Below are 19677 nucleotides of genomic sequence, written 5' to 3'. Positions count from 1 at the left end.
GGAATACTGCTGCCACTCTGAGCATTCTCAGAGTGAATATGAAGAGGCTTCTTGGAGACGCCACCGTGTCCCCTCCGAAGCTTGCGCACGATGCCGTGTTCCTGGGAATATACTCTTTAGTTATTCCTATTTGTAACGCAAGAAAGAGAGGAAGACTACCCCGCCTGCATAATTTTTGCTTTCAAAGCACTTTCAAGTCCAATACATCATCTGACCTTCAGTCCTTTATCGTTACCAGAGAGGTAAGCTGACCTGTTAACAGGTAGGAAAGCAGAGACTGAAACCCATGCCCTCTCCATGTCTACCACTTGCTCTTCATGTGCAGTGCCCCAGAGAGAGCATAGGTTTGTTCGTGCAAGCCTCTGCAGCCACCTCCCATTTGCTACATTAAAGACACTTCTGCAGCTGCTGAAACTCTATGGGCAGAGTGGAAGCGATCTCACCTGCTTCTTATTTCCCTTATTTTAAAATAAAAACTGCCACTGAATATTTATGCAAAATCTCCACAAAATAAAGTGAAAACTTGAAAGCCAGTGACATCAGAAGCTAGTGGACTTCCTGCAGACACCGAGTCAGAATGGTCCCCTCTAGGCAGTGCAGGCCCAATTAGATCTGGGAGTGGAGCCCATTTGTACTGAGCAAAGGGTGGTATGAATGTGTACATATATGTATATTTTAATTACCATTAAACTCGAAAGCACGGCAGTTCAAATCTATATAAGCAATTGGATTATCAAAAGATGCTGTAACAACATCAGTATTGCATGGTTACAAATTATATTTCCCCCAGAGACTGCGTGTCCCATGAGGATTACCGGCTACTTACATTCACTTTTAAAATGTGATTTGAAAAATAGTCCATTCTGGCTTTTAATTTAATATTCACTCTGTTTAAAAGTAGGGTTATGCAATGTATTAATTCCAAATAAACCAGAAAGCTCCAATAAACAGAACATTTTTAGCATTCAATTTTTATGGTGAAGATGAAAATGATGGATTAACAGGCTAAATCCAAGAGCTTGCTTTTGAAAAAACTACTAGGCTAAGTATTTAGCCATCTTGTTCTTACACCTCTTAAATCCATGGTATTCCTCAATGGACAACAGGTTAGAATAATAACCTCCGGGAAGGCAAAAGACCGTGTCTGCCTAATTCACTGATATGTGGGGCCTCAGCAAACAGAACAGTGACTGACACTTAGTAAAGGCCTCAATAAGTATTTGGTGCATGAATGAACTCACCATAAATTCCAAAACACTTTCTCAATCATTAAAAAATATTCAGTCTAGAGATTATTAAAATTATAACTGAAAACGGAGAGGTCACGACCAGCACCATTGAAATTGCAAGGATAATTAGAAACTTTTTATCAACAGCTATATGCCAAAAAACTAAACAATCTGGAAGAGATGGAGGCCTTCCTGGAAACCTATAAACTACCAAGACTGAAACAGGAAGAAATAGATTTCTTAAATAGGCCAATTAACTATGAAGAAATTGAGTCAGTGATAAACAACCTTCCAAATAATAAAACTCCAGGCCCAGACGGTTTTCCTGGGGAATTCTACCAAACATTCAAAGAAGAAATAATACCTATTCTCCTAAAGCTATTTCAAAAAATAGAAACAGAAGGAAAGCTACCAAACTCATTCTATGAGGCTAATATTACCTTGATCCCCAAACCAGGCAAAGACCCCCTCAAAAAGGAGAATTACAGACCGATTTCTCTAATGAATATGGATGCCAAAATCCTCAACAAGATCCTTGCTAATAGAATCCAACAGTACATTAAAAGGATTATCCATCATGACCAAGTGGGATTCATACCTGGGATGCAAGCATGGTTCAACACTCGCAAATCAATCAATGTGATACATCATATCAACAAGAAAAGACTCAAGAACCATATGATCCTCTCAATTGATGCAGAAAAAGCATTTGACAAAATACAGCATCCTTTCCTGATTAAAACCCTTCAGAGTGTAGGAATAGAGGGTACATTTCTCAATCTCATAAAAGCCATCTATGAAAAGCCTACTGCAAGCATTATTCTCAATGGGGAAAAGCTGGAAGCCTTTCCCTTAAGATCAGGAACACGACAAGGATGCCCACTCTCGCCACTATTATTCAACATAGTACTAGAAGTCCTTGCAACAGCAATCAGAAGACAAAAAGGGATCAAAGGTATCCAAATCGGCAAAGAAGAAGTCAAACTGTCTCTCTTTGCAGATGACATGATACTCTATATGGAAAACCCAAAGGAATCCACTCCCAAACTATTAGAAGTTATAGAACAATTCAGTAAGGTGGCAGGATACAAAATCAATGCCCAGAAATCAGTTGCATTTCTATACACGAATAACGAGACTGAAGAAAGAGAAATTAGGGAATCCATCCCATTTACAATAACACCAAAAACCATACGTTACCTTGGAATTAACTTAACCAGAGACGTAAAGGACCTATATCCTAGAAACTATAGATCACTTTTGAAAGATATTGAGGAAGACATAAAAAGATGGAAAAATATTCCATGCTCATGGATTGGAAGAATTAACATAGTTAAAATGTCCATACTACCCAGAGCAATCTACACTTTCAATGCTATCCCGATCAAAATACCGAGGACATTTTTCAAAGAACTGGAACAAATAGTCCTTAAATTTGTATGGAAACAGAAAAGGCCCAGAATCTCCAAGGAACTGTTGAAAAGGAAAAACAAAGCTGGGGGCATCACAATGCCGGATTTCGAGCTGTACTACAAAGCTGTGATCACAAAGACAGCATGGTACTGGCACAAAAACAGACACATCGACCAATGGAACAGAATAGAGAACCCAGAAATGGACCCTCGGCTCTTTGGGCAACTAATCTTTGATAAAGCAGGAAAAAACATCCGGTGGAAAAAAGACAGTCTCTTCAATAAATGGTGCTGGGAAAATTGGACAGCTACATGCAAAAGAATGAAACTTGACCACTCTCTCACACCATACACAAAAATAAACTCCAAATGGATGAAAGACCTCAATGTGAGACAGGAATCCATCAAAATTCTAGAGGAGAACATAGGCAACAACTTCTATGACATCGGCCAGAGCAACCTTTTTCACGACACATCGCCAAAGGCAAGAGAAATAAAAGATAAAATGAACTTATGGGACTTTATCAGGATAAAGAGCTTCTGCACAGCCAAGGAAACAGTCAAAAAAACTAAGAGACAGCCCACGGAATGGGAGAATATATTTGCAAAGGACACCACAGATAAAGGACTGGTATCCAAGATCTACAAAGAACTTCTCAAACTCAATACACGAGAAACAAATAAACAAATCATAAAATGGGCAGAAGATATGAACAGACACTTTTCCAATGAAGACATACAAATGGCTAACAGACACATGAAAAAATGTTCAAAATCATTAGCCATCAGGGAAATTCAAATCAAAACCACACTGAGATACCACCTTACGCCAGTTAGAATGGCAAAGATAGACAAGGCAAGAAACAACAATTGTTGGAGAGGATGTGGAGAAAGGGGATCCCTCCTACATTGTTGGTGGGAATGCAAGTTGGTACAGCCACTCTGGAAAACAGTGTGGAGGTCCCTTAAAAAGTTAAAAATTGAACTACCCTATGACCCAGCCATTGCACTACTGGGTGTTTACCCCAAAGATACAGACGTAGTAAAGAGAAGGGCCATATGCACCCCAATGTTCATAGCTGCATTGTCCACAATAGCCAAATCATGGAAGGAGCCGAGATGCCCTTCAACAGATGACTGGATTAAGAAGCTGTGGTCCATATATACAATGGAATATTACTCAGCTATCAGAAAGAACGAATTCTCAACATTTGCTGCAACATGGACGGCACTGGAGGAGATAATGCTAAGTGAAATAAGTCAAGCAGAGAAAGACAATTATCATATGATTTCTCTCATCTATGGAACATAAGAACTAGGAGGATCGGTAGGGGAAGAAAGGGATAAAGAAAAGGGGGGTAATCAGAAGGGGGAATGAAACATGAGAGACTATGGACTATGAGAAACAAACTGAAGACTTCAGAGGGGAGGGGGTGGGGGAATGGGATAGACTGGTGATGGGTAGTAAGGAGGGCACGTATTGCATGGTGCACTGGGTGTTATACGCAACTAATGAAGCATCAAACTTTACATCGGAATCTGGGGATGTACTGTATGGTGATTAACACAATATAATAAAATAAAATTAAAAAAAATAATAATGTGAGAAGAATATAGGAATAAAATTGAAATGAAGAAAAAAAAATATTCAGTCTAGTTTTAATATTAATGAAGAGAGACAATTAAAATTCTCTGAAAATCGATGGCGTGTAACTCACCTAGTTTGCTAGGCAGGTTACTGGAATAATCAGATCATCCTATTTCCAGCCACTTTAAATAAAACTTGCCAATGATGACTATAATATTAAGCATTTGAGCATACTGGAATTTAGCTTTTTCTTTCTAAAATAATAAGAGACGCAGAATAATGAAACTGCCTTGATAAAGTTACAAAGGAGAATAATACAGAGTGGAGATAACTTCCAAAGGCCAACTAGACTAACAAGATGAAAAACAGGACAATTTTACTAGTGAAAATATGGTACATGTCCCTATGGAATGATTTTTCTGAAACATGAATTAGGACAACGGAGACCCTCGGGAGTCTTTTCCCTACTTTGCTAACACTGCTCCTAGTAAATTCTAAGCACAGGGACTACTGGATAGCCGGACTTTGAAGTGCAATAGACTCTATTATGGTGTGTAGTTTTATGGCATATCTTTAAATAACACATTGTCTGAGTTTATTCTGCATTTATTAGAGCATTGAACTGTCACACTGGATGAACATCTGCCCACTTCCATTGCACCTTCCCCTCTACAACCCTCAAAGCAATGTGCAAACAGTAGAACTGGGGAGGGACGTGCTCAGAAAATGCAATAATGCGGTACAGGTAAAGGCTGTTAGGGCAAAGCATTTCAGATATGAAAGAGTTCCAAAGGCCACCCTCACCATCTCACCAGGGACACACCTGATATATGTTCCATGAAAAACGAAAAGAAGACAAGCAAGGGAAATAAAGTAATTATTAAATATAAAGTATAAGGATAAAGTAATAATGGATTGTTAAGAGAATTGACAGTTTTAAAAGCATGATGGCTATGGGAAGTCCTGACACAACGGACTACAGGAACCTAAGTGTAACTGAGAGAAAATAATATTTATATCAAACATAATACTATACAAAACACTTCAATACATTTTGCTTCATTTGGATTGTTCTCACATCCAAACCAGTGATATGTCGCTATTATAACCACCATTGTTTAGGTAAGGAAACGCAGCCCCAGACACGTTAAATGAGTAAGTGGTCAGCAGCACCTCATATCTCCAGACTCAGGATTCCATGATTTCTTCCTGGCACACTACTTCTAGTGAGCTGTGTAAGTGAATTACTGTAAATATCATGCGAAATAAAGTTGTGTTACCAACTTTGTAATGTGCAATTCTCAAGACTAGAAATGGTTTTCTCTTTTGTCATTTACCTTACATTAAGCATTTTACACAACATACTGCTTTTAAAAAGAGCGGCTTAAATGGTATCTAAGGCCCAAGGATTTTGTAATTCTATCTTATATAAAATTTTATTCTACAGACTACCGTGAAATTCTATTACAGTTACATGGAAACTACTTGGGTAATTGTGCAACTTTCCGTTTATGGCTCTACTTTTGAATTAATAAAATGAGCACAACAAATCCTTTGTCTGTTTTTGTCTAGCATACCCAACACTATATCTCTCACAAAAACAATACTGAAATGCTTCCTGCAGGCATACTAGAAGGGAATATACATCAAGGCAAACAGTTGCTGTTTTGGGATTATCCCTCTTTTTTCTTCACATCTGTTGAAAAGAAAGCTACAGGCCCAAAATGGTGTCATTTAGGTTGAGGCTCCAAGTCAGTAAACTAAACTTAATACCAAATCGAACTGCAGTTTCAACCCCCCAGAAACTGACCTTTCAGCAGTCAACATGGGAATTTCCTGGTCAGCACTAGGAATTTTACTGATAGACCCCTTCCGTTCCCTTAGGAGGGCGACCTTGCCTAAAACAATGGATTCTTTGCTAATAATTTCCTTTTCTCCACTCCCTCTTTACATTTCCTTTTCTGTAGCTCTTTGGAGCTCCCCTCTACTTGCCAGACAGATGCTGCCCAGTTTATGAACCGATTAATAAGACAGATCTTTAAAGTTTGCACAATTTAATTTCTGTTATTTAACACATCCAATTCAATCCTCAGAATTCTAGCCTGCATTTCAGGAATACATTTTCCCATTCTGTTTACATTCGGGTTCCGTAGTATAAATGTGAACCCAACTCCCTTCAGGGCTTGACGATTCAGCTGTGTGCAGATCAGAGCCAGGCAAGGCCAACGTGGTTCCACCACGCCCAGGCACAAGGACATCTACTCAGGGGGGTGTGCACTCTCCACCCTGCCCACTCGCCAAGCTTTAGTACTCACCTCCAAGGAACTGTGATCTAATACTACCTTACTAATACACTAACTTACACTCTTCGCCAAAAGCACAAGCCACATATCACCCAAAACTTTGGTTGCTTTACAAGTAGCACCTGGAGAAGAACAGGGTCCAAAACACCAACTCTTTTCTATTCATTCAAAGAAGTGGTCCTGATCTCAGTATCTTGCTTCTGAATCTCTCCTTTATAAAGGCAAACAACCAAAATCCAGCTTTAGACAACTGCTGGTTTCTGCGTAGAGAGCAAGCGTAACCTTTCGGTTCAGAAAGGAAAACCTCAGTGGAAGTCCTTCCTCATGTCTGAAGATAGTTTTACAGGTGCTCCTTCACTGCTGTCTACCGTTGGGAACACAAAGCCATGACAAAAGCATAACTGAATACCACCGTGGTTTCAATGTCAAGGTTACAATCAAAATGTACAGTTTAGTAGCATGTTTTTGTTATCATTCTGTTATAGCAAAATGACAGATTTAAAAACATCCCAGAGCCTTGGGACAGTGCACGCACGTACGTGTGCAAAGTAGGGGTACGGACACAAGAGCTGTCACCTCTAACTCTCGTTCTTTAAAGATATGAAGAGGAGGACTCTTGCTCAAGGCGTCTTAAGCCATAAGCCTCAAGGTTTTTTGGGTTTTTTGTTTGTTTGTTTGTTTTAGGAATGCTTTGAATCCCGGATGTTTGTGTTCTAATTTTTTTAATCTTCCGTTTTGCAGTATGGTCCACTGTGAAGGCCATTTGTACAAAAATAACAAGTAATTCCCTGGAGATAAAATCTACACGTGAGCAGATCTAGTTTTATTCAAGGTCTCCTTTGGGGCAAGGACAGTCAGTCTATTGATTAATGAGTTCCCAGCCTACAAATTACATATAACCAGAGAAACACAAAGGGTTTTGTCTTTGAATTAGTATACTCTCCCAGGCTCCCAACCACACTGAGAACTGTTCTGTTCTCTCCCCAAATTCTCTGGCACAAGAGTAGGGAAAACACGACAGCACCCAGAGGACTGTCCACATCCAGGGTTCTAACATCTCCACTTAGCCGCGGGGGATACCCAAACCTACCCAAACCTACCCAAACTTCCCAGGAGGGGGTGCCTCACAGACTGCATCATCTGGCATTTTCTCTGGCTCCTATTAACTCCCCCCCCCCAACATTTGCCTTTGCCTGGGAATGGCGTTTGCTTCCCAACCTGCAGGTCTCAGAACCTGGCTGGGTACCAGCAGTGACAGGCACCCGGGAACACTAAGTATTCAACCGTCCACTGAGAACCACAACCCTCTCACTAAATATTAAGCAGAGCATCATTTCTGAGTTTTCCAAGAACCATCACCCCTGCCAAAAATAAGGACAGGGCAGGTATTTTGTAGAAGGCAATAGCTTTTCAGAATAAGAACCAGACACTCAGCTCTAATCTAGGCATTACTTCAGCCTCCTCCTCAGACTGCACAAACCACGGAGCCTCCCAGGCCTCCAACTCCTCATCTGAAAAGTGAAAAGGACCAAGGCTGGGCTCATGATAAAAACAGCATCTTACAACTGAAGAACGTCAGGGAATAATTCTTGCTGCTTCCATCAGATGACACTGGGCAAGCACCCTCATGTTTATACATTTTCTCAGCTGCCTCTGTAAAGAAACAGTGTTGCTAATTTAATCCCTATTTTATAGAAGGAATTGATTCCTTACAGGACACTGGTCGGAGTCCCAGAGCTGCCTGGGAGCACTGAGGCCTCCGTGTCCAGACCAGAAGTCTTGCCCTGTGTCAGTGGCACGTGTCACAGTGTCTGGTTCTTCATCAGGCAGTCTTACCTTTGGCTATCTATTTGTTAAAATGAAAATTTTAAATCAACATAAGTATATTCTTTAAAAATTTTTTTCATTAAAGATTATCTTGAGTGTGAAGAAAACTGTTCTGAGACTGAACCCCAAGTTTTCTAAACCCTGAAGTGGGGATCTAACAACTCTTCTCAAAACCCCCAGATTTGCTTCTCATCGCTCAAAGGGTGAAACAGAAATTCTTCAGCCTTAGACTTGGGGCAAATCTTTCACTATTTTACAAGAGATCTCCTTGGATGAATTCATCTGCTAATGAAGATACAAAAGAAATCATTATTATATTGATATAAAATAATCCAAAGACAAACCTATAGTTGGGCTGTTTAGTGTTCTGGTTCTGTTAGGAGTTAGTTGGACAGTTAGGTAGTCAGGGCCAGGGACCCTAACAAGAAGATATGGAGTCAGGACAGCTAACACAAAACAGCACTAACATCCTGTCTTACAGCCTAGACAGGACCATATTAACATTCTGCTTTGCAGCCTTTGCAGAAGTGACTTTTGCAAAACGTCCTAAAATAAAAGAATTAACCACAAAGCATCTGTCACCATCCTGGGCAAGGGGCAGTTAAGACCTAAGGCCCCAGATGTCAGCAAAAAAGACCATCCACACATAGACATTAACCTAATAGGTAGACAGATACGTGACCGAAGTCCTGACTGGCACGACTCAGCGCACCCTGACTGCTGAAGATAGTTCTGCAGAAGAGCTCCTAAAAACCCCTAACCTTAAACTTAGAAACTCCAAGGGCAGCCCTCGTGGGTCCTCTCCCTTTCTGGGACCTTTATACTCTTGCTCAATAAACTTTGCTTTACTGCCCATCATTCCTTGGTCTACCTCTTCATTCCTCAAAGAGGCCAAAGTGACAAAAACTGCGGGCACTAAAGGCAGAAAACCCTGCAACAGTTCCACAGAGGGAAGGGTACAACTCTCTGCATTTTGTATATATGAGAAGATTAGCTCTTTCCCAGGTGGGCCAAGAAATACAGTTTTGAGTCTGGGGTGGAAGGCTGCGGAGAAAAGCTCAGAATAGGATTGCCAGTTGGGAAAGACAATGCAGACCTTATTTCCAGCAATGAGACTGACTTCACCTCAGCTTGTACCACTGGCTTTGAACCTCACATCTTTGCCTAAATTCTGCTTGAATATGAAAGTCCAGACCTCACGGTGAGGCTTATCCATGGAAACCATATGGAAACTCGCCTTTACAGCTGTAGTGACGTGAAAAATATTCAACTACGTTTGCCTTCGCCCTTTTGTGAGATAATCAGAGCAGAGCCGAAAAACACTGGCAGCACAAGTGCAGAAACGCAGTCTACTCTGACGCCTCAGCACAAGTACAAGGGCTCACCCTTAACCGGAACTACCTCCCATGACTACACGACTCTACACAACAGCTGCTATACTGCTGAATGCACATCGATATTTGGGTTGAATTTAACTTCCCCCTACTGCCCATAGCCCTTGGGAGAGTTTAGATCAGACCAGTAAGGGATGCTTCCAGATTCAGGTCTGGCGTTCTCTGGTGATGATCTGTCACGTGGAAATTTATTACGAATCTAACAAGGCCATTTTACTTTAATAAATCTACAGTTGGTTTTCTGTAAATATTGTTCGTAATTCTGGAAGACCGATTGCTCTTTAAACCTGTCCACAGTTATTCAGATAAGCTTCGTAATCACTAACTTCAATAAAAACGGCTTGCCAATTTTTCTTTTTATAATAAATTTTAGGCCATGTGTAGACAATGAAAGTTTAAAAACATGACAATATCCTTCTAGATATTATAGTTAAAATAAATTATGGATGAAATGTGGACCTCTTTACTATGCAAGCCTGAATTGCATTTTTTTTCAAGATTTTATTTATTTATGTGACAGAGAGACAGCCAGTGAGAGAGGGAACACAGCAGGGGGAGTGGGAGAGGGAGAAGCAGGCTCCCAGCAGAAGAGCCCGATGTGGGACTCGATCCCAGAATGCCGGGATCACGCCCTGAGCCAAAAGCAGACGCTTAACGACTGCGCTACCCAGGCATGAATTGCATTTTGGAAACATACTGGATGACTCCCAAAGCTCTAGTCTTGGTTTCTCATCAGAGTTCTTGTCTAAAGGTACAGATCTGGGGAACGTGATGAATTCTGTTTTATATATACCAGGGCTGTGATGAGAATGAAAGTAGATAAACAAGGAGAGCTTTCTAACTGATTTTTGGGCAAGCCACGTATCTCTTTGAGCATTAGTCTCCATCTGTACAAAAGAAATACTTGCATTGTCTATTTCACAGGAGTATTATGAAATGAAATAACTATATAAGAGAAAGCCTTGCAAACTCTAAGTCAAATTGTATGCACTTTATTATTATGTATAAAATCAATTTATATCTACTGCTACCACGTCAAGTGGAAGGCAGAATCCTTGATATCTCTAAACTAGACCCTGCTCCTTTATCTCCTCCAGATGTTCCTGTTTATGTGGATAGCACCCTCATTATCCCAGGCATCTAAGCTTAGAAACTGGGGTTGTGCTAGAAAGCTTGCCCCTTCACCCACTCTGATCCACGAACAATCAGTTCAAATTTAAAAATTTCAAAAAATAAATCTGACCAGGTCAAACCCTTGCTCAAAAATCTTTGACAATAACCAACTGTTCTTGAAAAAAGGGCCAAAACACAAAGTTGTCCCCAGGACCCTGTCCTGTCTGGCCTTGCCCACCCTCCCCTCTCAACTCAATCGTATGCTCTCCTCTGTCCCTTCCGCACTCCAGCCATGCGGCCTTCTTTGGGTTCTCCAAAGCCCCCTGTTCTTCTAGCTACACAGCCTTTGTCCATGCTGCCCCTTTGCTGGAACCGCCAGCCCCGGCTATCCTCTGTCATCATCTCCAGCATCATGTCCCTCTGCAAAGCCACCCTCCACTTCCTGCCATTGCTCAAGTTCTGTAAAGGGGGTGCCTAGAAATATATCCTGTTCTTGACGTCACTTATTATCTTTTGATATGGCAGGTATTATATGAAGTCTCTCTTTGCTTTCTCAACTATAAAGTTCATTCAGCTGTTCATTCCTTCAACTTATTCTAAAGTTCAGCAATGATTCCGTTCTTACTCCTACATTATAATCTCAATGCCTAGCACATAATGGGTACTTTTTAAATGAATGAGTAAATCAGTCAATCTTGAGATCTTCTCCTCTCACTGTCTGTGTGTGTGTGTGTGTATAAAATACAATCCCTATAATATTTATGATATAGTAAAACAATAATAGCCATGATATTTAACTTCTACTCTAATCTTTTGTCCTGCTTTGAAAAAAATTTTTTTCTAGGAAAGTACTGTAATTCAAGCACAAAGATAAGCATTTTATACTCAATGCTTTGGAAGGAGGTTTTTGTTTTTGCTGTTGCTGTGCTTCATTTTAGGGGTGCTGGAAAAGGAGTCTGCTGTGTGGAGGGAATTTGGTATTAAATGTGGAATGCAAAGAAGCCCTGGGAGAGACTGAATGTTTCACCGTACACGTGAGGAAAGGACCCAGCTCTGACCCTGGGATATAAACCAAATTTTACAATTTCGTACCCCTAAATATTTTGAGCCTCATATTTGCAGCCCTTTAGAAAGCTTCTTTGCATTCCTCATATTAATGAGACAACCAAATGCAATAGTTAAGGAATGGCCTAGGGCTCCTGCAGACCTCTGTTTGAATCCTGGTTCAGTCTTCTGTCAACTATAAGACCTTGGACAGATTGAATAACCGTATCTAACCTCAGTTTCCTTACCTGTAAAATGGGCAAATAGAGAAACAGTCCCTAGGTCATAAAATCATTGTGAGAAGGAAATGAGACATCATAAGCCCGTGAAGTAGGCAAGACAGGTAAGTGCCCTGTGTGACAGCCTCAAATAGGTCAAGAGCACACACAACTAGTGTCACAAAGCTGGGGACCTGAACGGAAGTCAAACAATTGCAAATCCCCTGCTAATTCTCAGTTTAATTAAATTCCTGGCAGAAGAAGGTACTTCATAATATAGTTTTATTGTTCTTTCAAACTATAATCTAAGCAGCAAATGATGTCTGAGCTCTTTAAACCAACTGAAACATGAGAGAATTCATACCAATTCTGATTATAAAATTCTATTGTGTTGAGGAGATAATGGTCCCCACAGTCACAGACAGAATCTGTGAAGCCAAAGAGGCCCTGAGGTGAGGTGTGTCCTCAACAAAACAGGCAAGACTGCGGAGAACATATCTACACCACAAACGCGCCAGCGTTCTAGGGCTGGGGTCAGTCAGCTACAGCCTGGGTGCCGAAGCTGGCCCTGTCTTGCTAAGTAAGGTTTCACTGCACCAGAGCCACACCTGGCCATTTGTGTACAGTTGTGACAGAGCGTGTGGTCCACGTAGCCTCAAGTATTTATCATCTGGCCCTTCACAAAAAAAAAGTTGCCAACCTCTCTTATAGAAGACATGTAACAGGGAAAAATAAACCCTGAAAATATCTTAAAATGCCAAACTTTAGTCCTCGAGTTCTTTCTTCACACCTGCAGTCCCATGAAAAAGGGGTATTTTACCCTTTGTTTGTGAAGGAGCAGGTGAGCCAAACTCCCCAAAATGAAATGAACATCAGGGCCTTCAAGTTGGGAGGGATTTTTCCCAGAAAAGTTCGTGATCCTGATGTTCGACTACATTCATCTCGGTGGTCCCAATATCTTTAACTGCCCTCGTTATGAAATTCTGCATGTTTATACATATGAAAGACTCACTGGAATTTTCTCTTCTTCAAGGAGTGGTGCTGGTCTAGGGCCCTTCCCCAGTCCCTCCTCTTCTGCTGCTTTCGTATAGATATTCTGAGTCTCCTGGGTATCTGGTGCTTGCAGATCATAATATTGTGATTTTGTTTTCAAGCTATTGGCAAATTCTTCGGACTGAGTTTTTCTGAAGAGAAACAAATGTGGAATTATCAAGCAACATTCTCCAATATGGATAGCTTTTCCAAAGCAGATGCCTGCATTCAAATTATGTAAAAAACAGTAACAGATATCGTTTACTGAGTGCTTACACTATGCTAAGCCCTTTGCTGTATTTAAAGACATTAATTTGGGGTCCCTGGGGGGCTCAGTTGGTTAAATGTCTGACTCCTGATTTCAACTCCAGTTGTGAGATTCAGCCCAGCGGTGGTCTCCCTGCTCAGTGAGGAGTCTGCTTATCCCTCCCCTCCCCCCACTTGTGCTCTCTCACTCTCTCAAATAAATAAATAAAATCTTAACTAAAGAAAAGACATTAACTTAATGCTCATAACACCCCTATAAGGAAGCGCTTGTTGTCCTTGCTTATTTGCAAGAGACTCAAAATAATTATTTATCCAAGGCCACATCGTGGCACAGCCAGGATCGGGACTCAGGTCTGCCCAACTCCTGTCCAGGAGCCGCACACAACCCCTTTATCTCTGTGTGCCCATTTACAGTTTTAGTTACAGGACTTGGTGGGAGGAATCAGCAGCCTTCGGGACCTGAACCGAGGTCCATATGTCTGCTTCTATCTCATCAGCTCACATAGGGCTGTCAATACTCAAGGGATAACAGGCTTCACAGAAGTCACCCTGGGCCCCCAGCAGAGGGGATCCATCATCTGCCTCACTGCTACCAGCCTAGTTACCTTCCTGCATCTCCAGTTGATCGTGTCACTTCCTATTCAGACATCTCTACTGTCCACAAAACAAGGTCCAAAGTTCTAACTGGGTTTCAAGGCACTTTAGAGCATGACCCCCTGTCTCCTGCTACTTGCCCAGGTATACTCCAAACATTCAGAAGAAGTCACTGTCACCCCAAGAACCAGACATATTCAAAACTAGGGGTCTTGATTATACCCTCTGCCTGCAATTTCCTTCCTGACATTTTGTAGCTGGAAGGCTCTACTTATCTTTCAAGGTTCAATTCAGATTTCACACCTCTTTTGTGGACTGGAATAATGGGCTCAGTTAATGCTCTGTTTATAACTTAGTTGCAGCACATATCACAGCCCCTATCAGCTGAAGTTAGTTGTGTACCTGCCTGCTTCTTCTCCTACTGGAAGCTTCTTGTTCATCTTTGAATTCCCACCACCTAGCACAGTGTAAGCACCTAGAGGGCCTGCTTCTCAGCTGCCCACTCTAAGTAACCTTGTCTGAAGGCCTGAAGCTTGAACAGTACTGCATTTCTCACTTGTATTCCCAATGCTCAGTTATGTCAGGCTTCGGTGCTCTGGCGTGATTCTGGTGAAGCCAGTGATCGCAGGGGAAACCACATCCAGATCAAAACTCAGATGACAATAGATGAAGTGAAACAGCTGATTTGATTGCATTGTGGGAAGGAAGGGAACCACCAAAAGTGTAAAGAAACTTGCCGGAGAGATGTATAGTGACTTTTGTGACTCTCAGATCCCACCCCACTCTCCCTTCAGATACTCTGAAGAAGGGGCATCTCTGCACCATTTTATAATTTGCCCAGCCCCTCACTGGTTTGCAGACTCATACCTGCACTCTTCTGCTGCCCGCTCTGCTTTCAGCTGGGCTCTCTCGGCAATAATTTCATTACAGAGCACATCGTAGGGTTTATCCAGATGGTGTTCACCCATCACCCAGACCCAGACTTCCTTATCAGCTCCCAGTTTCCAATGAACAGATTTGCCGTTCTCTGCAAGCAAAACAAAATTTGAATTGTACACATATCTTTAGCCATGGGTTATTATGTTTGCCATCATTAAAGTATTTAGGGTCTTCAGGAAAAAAATATTAGATGAGACAAAGCACTTCCAATCTCCTTAGGAAGAAGCCGCAGTCCCAGGGAGCAATGGAGGGTGGCAGCAGTGGGTGGCGTCTGCGGCAATGTTTGTTTTAAAATATGAATACGAGGCTCCTGGGTTGCTCAGTCGGTTGAGTGTCTGCCTTCAGCTCCAGTCTGATCCCAGGGTCCTGGGATCAAGCCCCTCTCCTTGTTGAGCTCCCTGCTCAGCAGGGAGTCTGCTTCTCCCTCTCCCTCTGTCCCTCCTCCTCCATCATGCACTCTCTCACTATGCTCTCTCTCTCTCAAAAAAATAAATAAAATCTTTTAAAAATATATGAATATGGTTTTTGAATGCGTCCACTTTGTAACTAAAGAAGGCAAGATGGGGAGAAAGCATGCAGTTTGTGCTAACATCAGATATTAGAACTTCTAAGGTCTGAGAATCTTCTGGAATCCCAGAAGTACACAGCAGCTCCAGGGTTTGGTATTTCCATTTTAGAACTGGACTGGCTTTAGTTTAAATCCTAGCCCTGTCACTTACTAGCTGTGTGATTTGGACAAATTATTTAATCTCTCTAAGCCTCAAATTCCTCATCTGCAGAATGGAAATACGACCACCTACAACGCAGGACTGCCGTAGGGAGCAGGCTACACTGGCTATTTCCCCCAGTGCCTGCCACATAATAGGAGTTCATGAGAGGTTAAATGCTACCATCAGCCCTATTGGTTACTTCTATGGCTGCTCGGAGATTCACACCAGCTTGTGAGAAGGTAATACTACTGGTAGTGTGATACTTGGTGAAGCTACTTAAATGACCCTCATTTACAACTGGTCACAGGGGTTGTATTACATTCTAGCTCCCGGACTCCTGAGATGCGGCCACACGGGTCATGCTCCCTGAACCCCGGGGGGTATGTGGAACACACCCAGGAGAGACCAAGAGGTGCAGTCCCTAAATCTAAAAGCCCCCAGGCAGACCTACCAAGGGTCATTATGGTCCATGTTGTGGTCAAGATCCCTGGATCCTAAGGACCCTAAACTGGCCAGTGGTGCTGAGTGTGGGCAAGAGGGCACCTGATGGAACAAAGGTGCTTAGAGGTTAGAAATCCACACTGGGACTGTGTCCCGTCTTCGTACATTAAGTAGAAGGTTTCCAATTAAAGCATCTTCTATCCAGTGAATTGTTGACCTACTTCCTACTGTTGCCTCAGGATACATTAAAAAGGCAGGCTGCTCAAACTCCGATGTGTTCTTTATTTTCCCACTTTCCACCCTTCTCGGGGCAATGAAGACTTTCTACAGTGTAATAAAATTCTAAATAGGATACTGGGGCACGGAGGGAGGGGAGACAGAATCTTCGCTCTAAGCGGAGTCAAATGTATCATCCAGAAGGCAGCTGACCTGGCACCGTTTTCACAAGTGGAGGAACAGTGAATGTGGCACCAGGTATGAAGGGAAGAGCAATCCCAAGTGTGCCCCGTGGGGATGGACCCTGGCCAGCTCTGGCTCTGTGTGAGGAGATGCCAAATGGTTCATTAACTTTAGAAAGCTGTCACACCTCATAAAACTCCCTTTATTACTCTCTCTCAGGGCAACTAATAATATTTTTTACTATGTCCATCTCTCAATCTTCACCTAAGTAACACTCCACCAATATTTTTGACAGCAGGAGAAAGACGCCCTGAGAGGAGAGTGGTAGAGGGCCAGGGGAGACAGGGAGGGAGGACCCGGGGATTCCTGAAGTTTTGCTCAGCATAGCAGGACACATTCTCCAGAGAGCGCCACAGGCTGCAGGCTGGGGGAGCACTCTCAGGGGAAGAAGGTGCTGCCGTGAAGGGTGAGGCGGGGGAGAAATCCCAGAATCACCTGTGAACAGAGGAGGGTGCTTAGAAACCACAAGCAGAGAAGACCACCAAAGGAGAGGGCTAGAGACTTGATGTTCTAGAAGCAGGGGAGTGGTGAGAGTATGGTGAGGGCAAGGAAATTATGGTTTGGGGCAAGAAAAAAGAGAACTGTCAGATTCAGCTAGATGCCAAAAGCAGGGCTCTTGACAGAATGGCACTGACAATAACGTCTGTGCTGAGGGCTCCTCACCTTGGGAGCTCTTCAATGTCACCTGAGAACAAAGAGATTGGAGGGCCTTCAAGGGCTTCCCCACGACTCCCTAAAACCTTAGTGGAGGCTGCTGGAGAAGTTATTCTAGTAAAATGAGTGTTAGCTCCAATACCCTCAGTTTTACACCAAGATGGGGGAAGACTACTCAGGCCTCTGTTTAGCTCATTCTACAAAAACTTACTGAGTTTCTAACTCTGAGCAAGATGCGGGTGAGCTAAATGCTGCAGGGGATACGGGATAAAACAGATGTGGCCGTTTTCCTGCAACTCACCTAGAGTCTGCGAGAGGAAGAGGAGGCATCAGGTTACCTACGAAATGAATTTTATTCCACATCTACTATGCACCAGGCCCTGGGGTACATGTGCGTAAGCACTTATGAACAGGACAGACCAGCCCCTGCCCTCGGGGAACTTACATTCTAGTTGGAGACAGAAATTGAACACTGAATTAATTATGAAAGTAAAACAACTTGGGGGAGGGGTGTGAAAGGGTGCTAGGGGAATATTTAAGAAGAAGAGCCGATCAGTTTGAAGGACCCGGGGAACACGCATTATAACCACAATAGATTTTAAGTCCAGTGAGGAATCTCAGGATGGAGAAATCGCTTTGGAAGGACACAGAAGAAAAGAGAAGTTCTTTGTACTGAGTTTTGGAGGATGGACCTGGAATTTAGACAGAGGGTAGGGCCTAAGTTTGGTGACCTACACAAAGACAGTGTGCTCGAAGATCAGAGAAGGAAATCAGTGAAGGGCTATAAGGAATCAGGGCCTCAGTGACAGCTGAAAAGAGCTTCAGGTGTCACCCGGCCATGGGCTGAGGATCATGCAGGGGCAGAGGGCCACATGGCACAAGTCCCAGACACCTGGCTAAACGATTTAAACTTAGGCCCTGCACTGCATAAAGCCAGAAAGTGCTGTTAAAATCCCAGTGTTTCTACCAACTCTTTATGTGACCATGTATATGATACCTTACCTCTCTGAGCCTGAGCTCCCTCTCTGATAAAACACAGGTAGTAAGTCGGACCTCACAGGTCTGTCACATGGTAAATGCTCAAAAATATCAGTTCCATGTTCTTGATTAAATGATCAAAGAAGAGCCCATGACTGTGTCATGGTACCAGGGTCAGAGAAGTGACTTAGGAAGTACCATGGCACATTCGCATGTGGGGTGGATCAGGAAAGTAGGAGGGGGCTGTCCAGTGTCTGAGTGGGGACAGAATGGGGGAGAGATGAGGGGTGAGAGACCACGAGTGAGGCACCCGGGGCCCAAATGAGGGAAAGGTCAGTAAGATTCAGGTGGCTGAAAAGGAAGGACTCAAAGATGAGAGAGGAGATGGCAGGGTAATAAGCAGAAACAGTGACATCAAGAAAATAAATTTGTTTGAGCTGTTTTAGAAATGAAGAATAAATTATTTTTAATTTTACTAAAAATCTACATGGAGAGCTTCAGTAGATATCTGAACTATGGCACTGGAGTTCAGAAATGCTGTCGAGGGGCGCCTGGGTAGCGCAGTCTCTGGGCGACTGCCTTCGGCTCAGGGCGTGATCCCGGCGTTATGGGATCGAGCCCCACATCGGGCTCCTCCGCTGGGAGCCTGCTTCTTCCTCTCCCACTCCCCCTGCGTGGGTTCCCTCTCTCGCTGGCTGTCTCTCTGTCACATAAATAAATAAAATCTTAAAAAAAAAAAAAAAAGAAAAGAAACGCTGTCGAGACTGACAGTGTGAATTTGGGAATTACTTCATAGCTGTCATCACTGGTGTTGAAGAATTGCAAAGGGAATGAAGACAGTGAGAACCTGGGGAAAGCATGTGCTCCATCGGGGGGCGAAAGGGAAGAAAAAGAACATTCTGATTAAAACAGAAAAAAAAAAAAGGATTTCTGACTCCTAAACACAACATAATATAGGAGCCTGGGGGAATGCGCTGCCACGCAGCCAAGAGAGATGGTGCTCCATGCCCTGCAGACGCAGAAAGGGGGTGGAGACCCTTGAGGAGGGTCTCAGGAGTCTCTGACCTCAGAGAGTATTTTTAGGGAGACAGGCGGGGGACAGGCTACAAAAGCAGGACAGAGAGGATGATAAAAGGTGGAGGCTGAAGTAAGTATGTGCTCTGGGGAAGTTTATTCGCAAGCGAGGAAAAGAGGATTCAGTTATTTGTTCGACAAATATTTACTGAGCATCTGCTATGTTCCGGGCACGATACCACAGGCCCATGAGACAGAAAGAGCAGCTTAGGAGTGTGGACGGTTGAAAGACTTCTTTAAATAGAAGGAACAGGGACAAATGTTACACTTGGGGTTTTGGGAGGGGAGAGCGAAAGGACGCCAGGGACAGGCCTGGGGAATGATGGCAGGAGGAGTATGCAGAGAACAGGTCAGGAGGAAAATATTGACAAGAAGAGGAGAAAAGCCCCTGTCTGCTAAGA

General features: G+C 42.9%; 1 protein-coding gene across 4 annotated transcripts in view; it reads right to left on the bottom strand.

Annotated features, from left to right (window-relative positions):
• Window positions 1–19677, bottom strand: part of SH2D4A (SH2 domain containing 4A) — a 70478-nt gene that overhangs the window by 38446 nt on the left and 12355 nt on the right. For all 4 annotated transcript variants that reach the window (XR_004621935.1, XM_019798689.2, XM_034647618.1 and 1 more), the window contains 2 exons: window positions 14889–15048; window positions 13141–13312 (listed from right to left, as the gene is read on the bottom strand). Coding sequence is in view for 3 of the 4 variants with exons in the window: in XM_019798689.2 (XP_019654248.1) it covers window positions 13141–13312; window positions 14889–15048 (332 nt within the window). In the remaining variant the exon portion in view is untranslated. The remainder of the gene's footprint in view (window positions 1–13140; window positions 13313–14888; window positions 15049–19677) is intronic.

The sequence above is a fragment of the Ailuropoda melanoleuca genome, chromosome 18 (assembly GCF_002007445.2).
Source record: "Ailuropoda melanoleuca isolate Jingjing chromosome 18, ASM200744v2, whole genome shotgun sequence".
NCBI classification, from domain to species: domain Eukaryota; kingdom Metazoa; phylum Chordata; class Mammalia; order Carnivora; family Ursidae; genus Ailuropoda; species Ailuropoda melanoleuca.
Note: the sequence above shows the minus strand (reverse complement) of the source record. Positions and strands in the feature narration are given on the sequence as shown.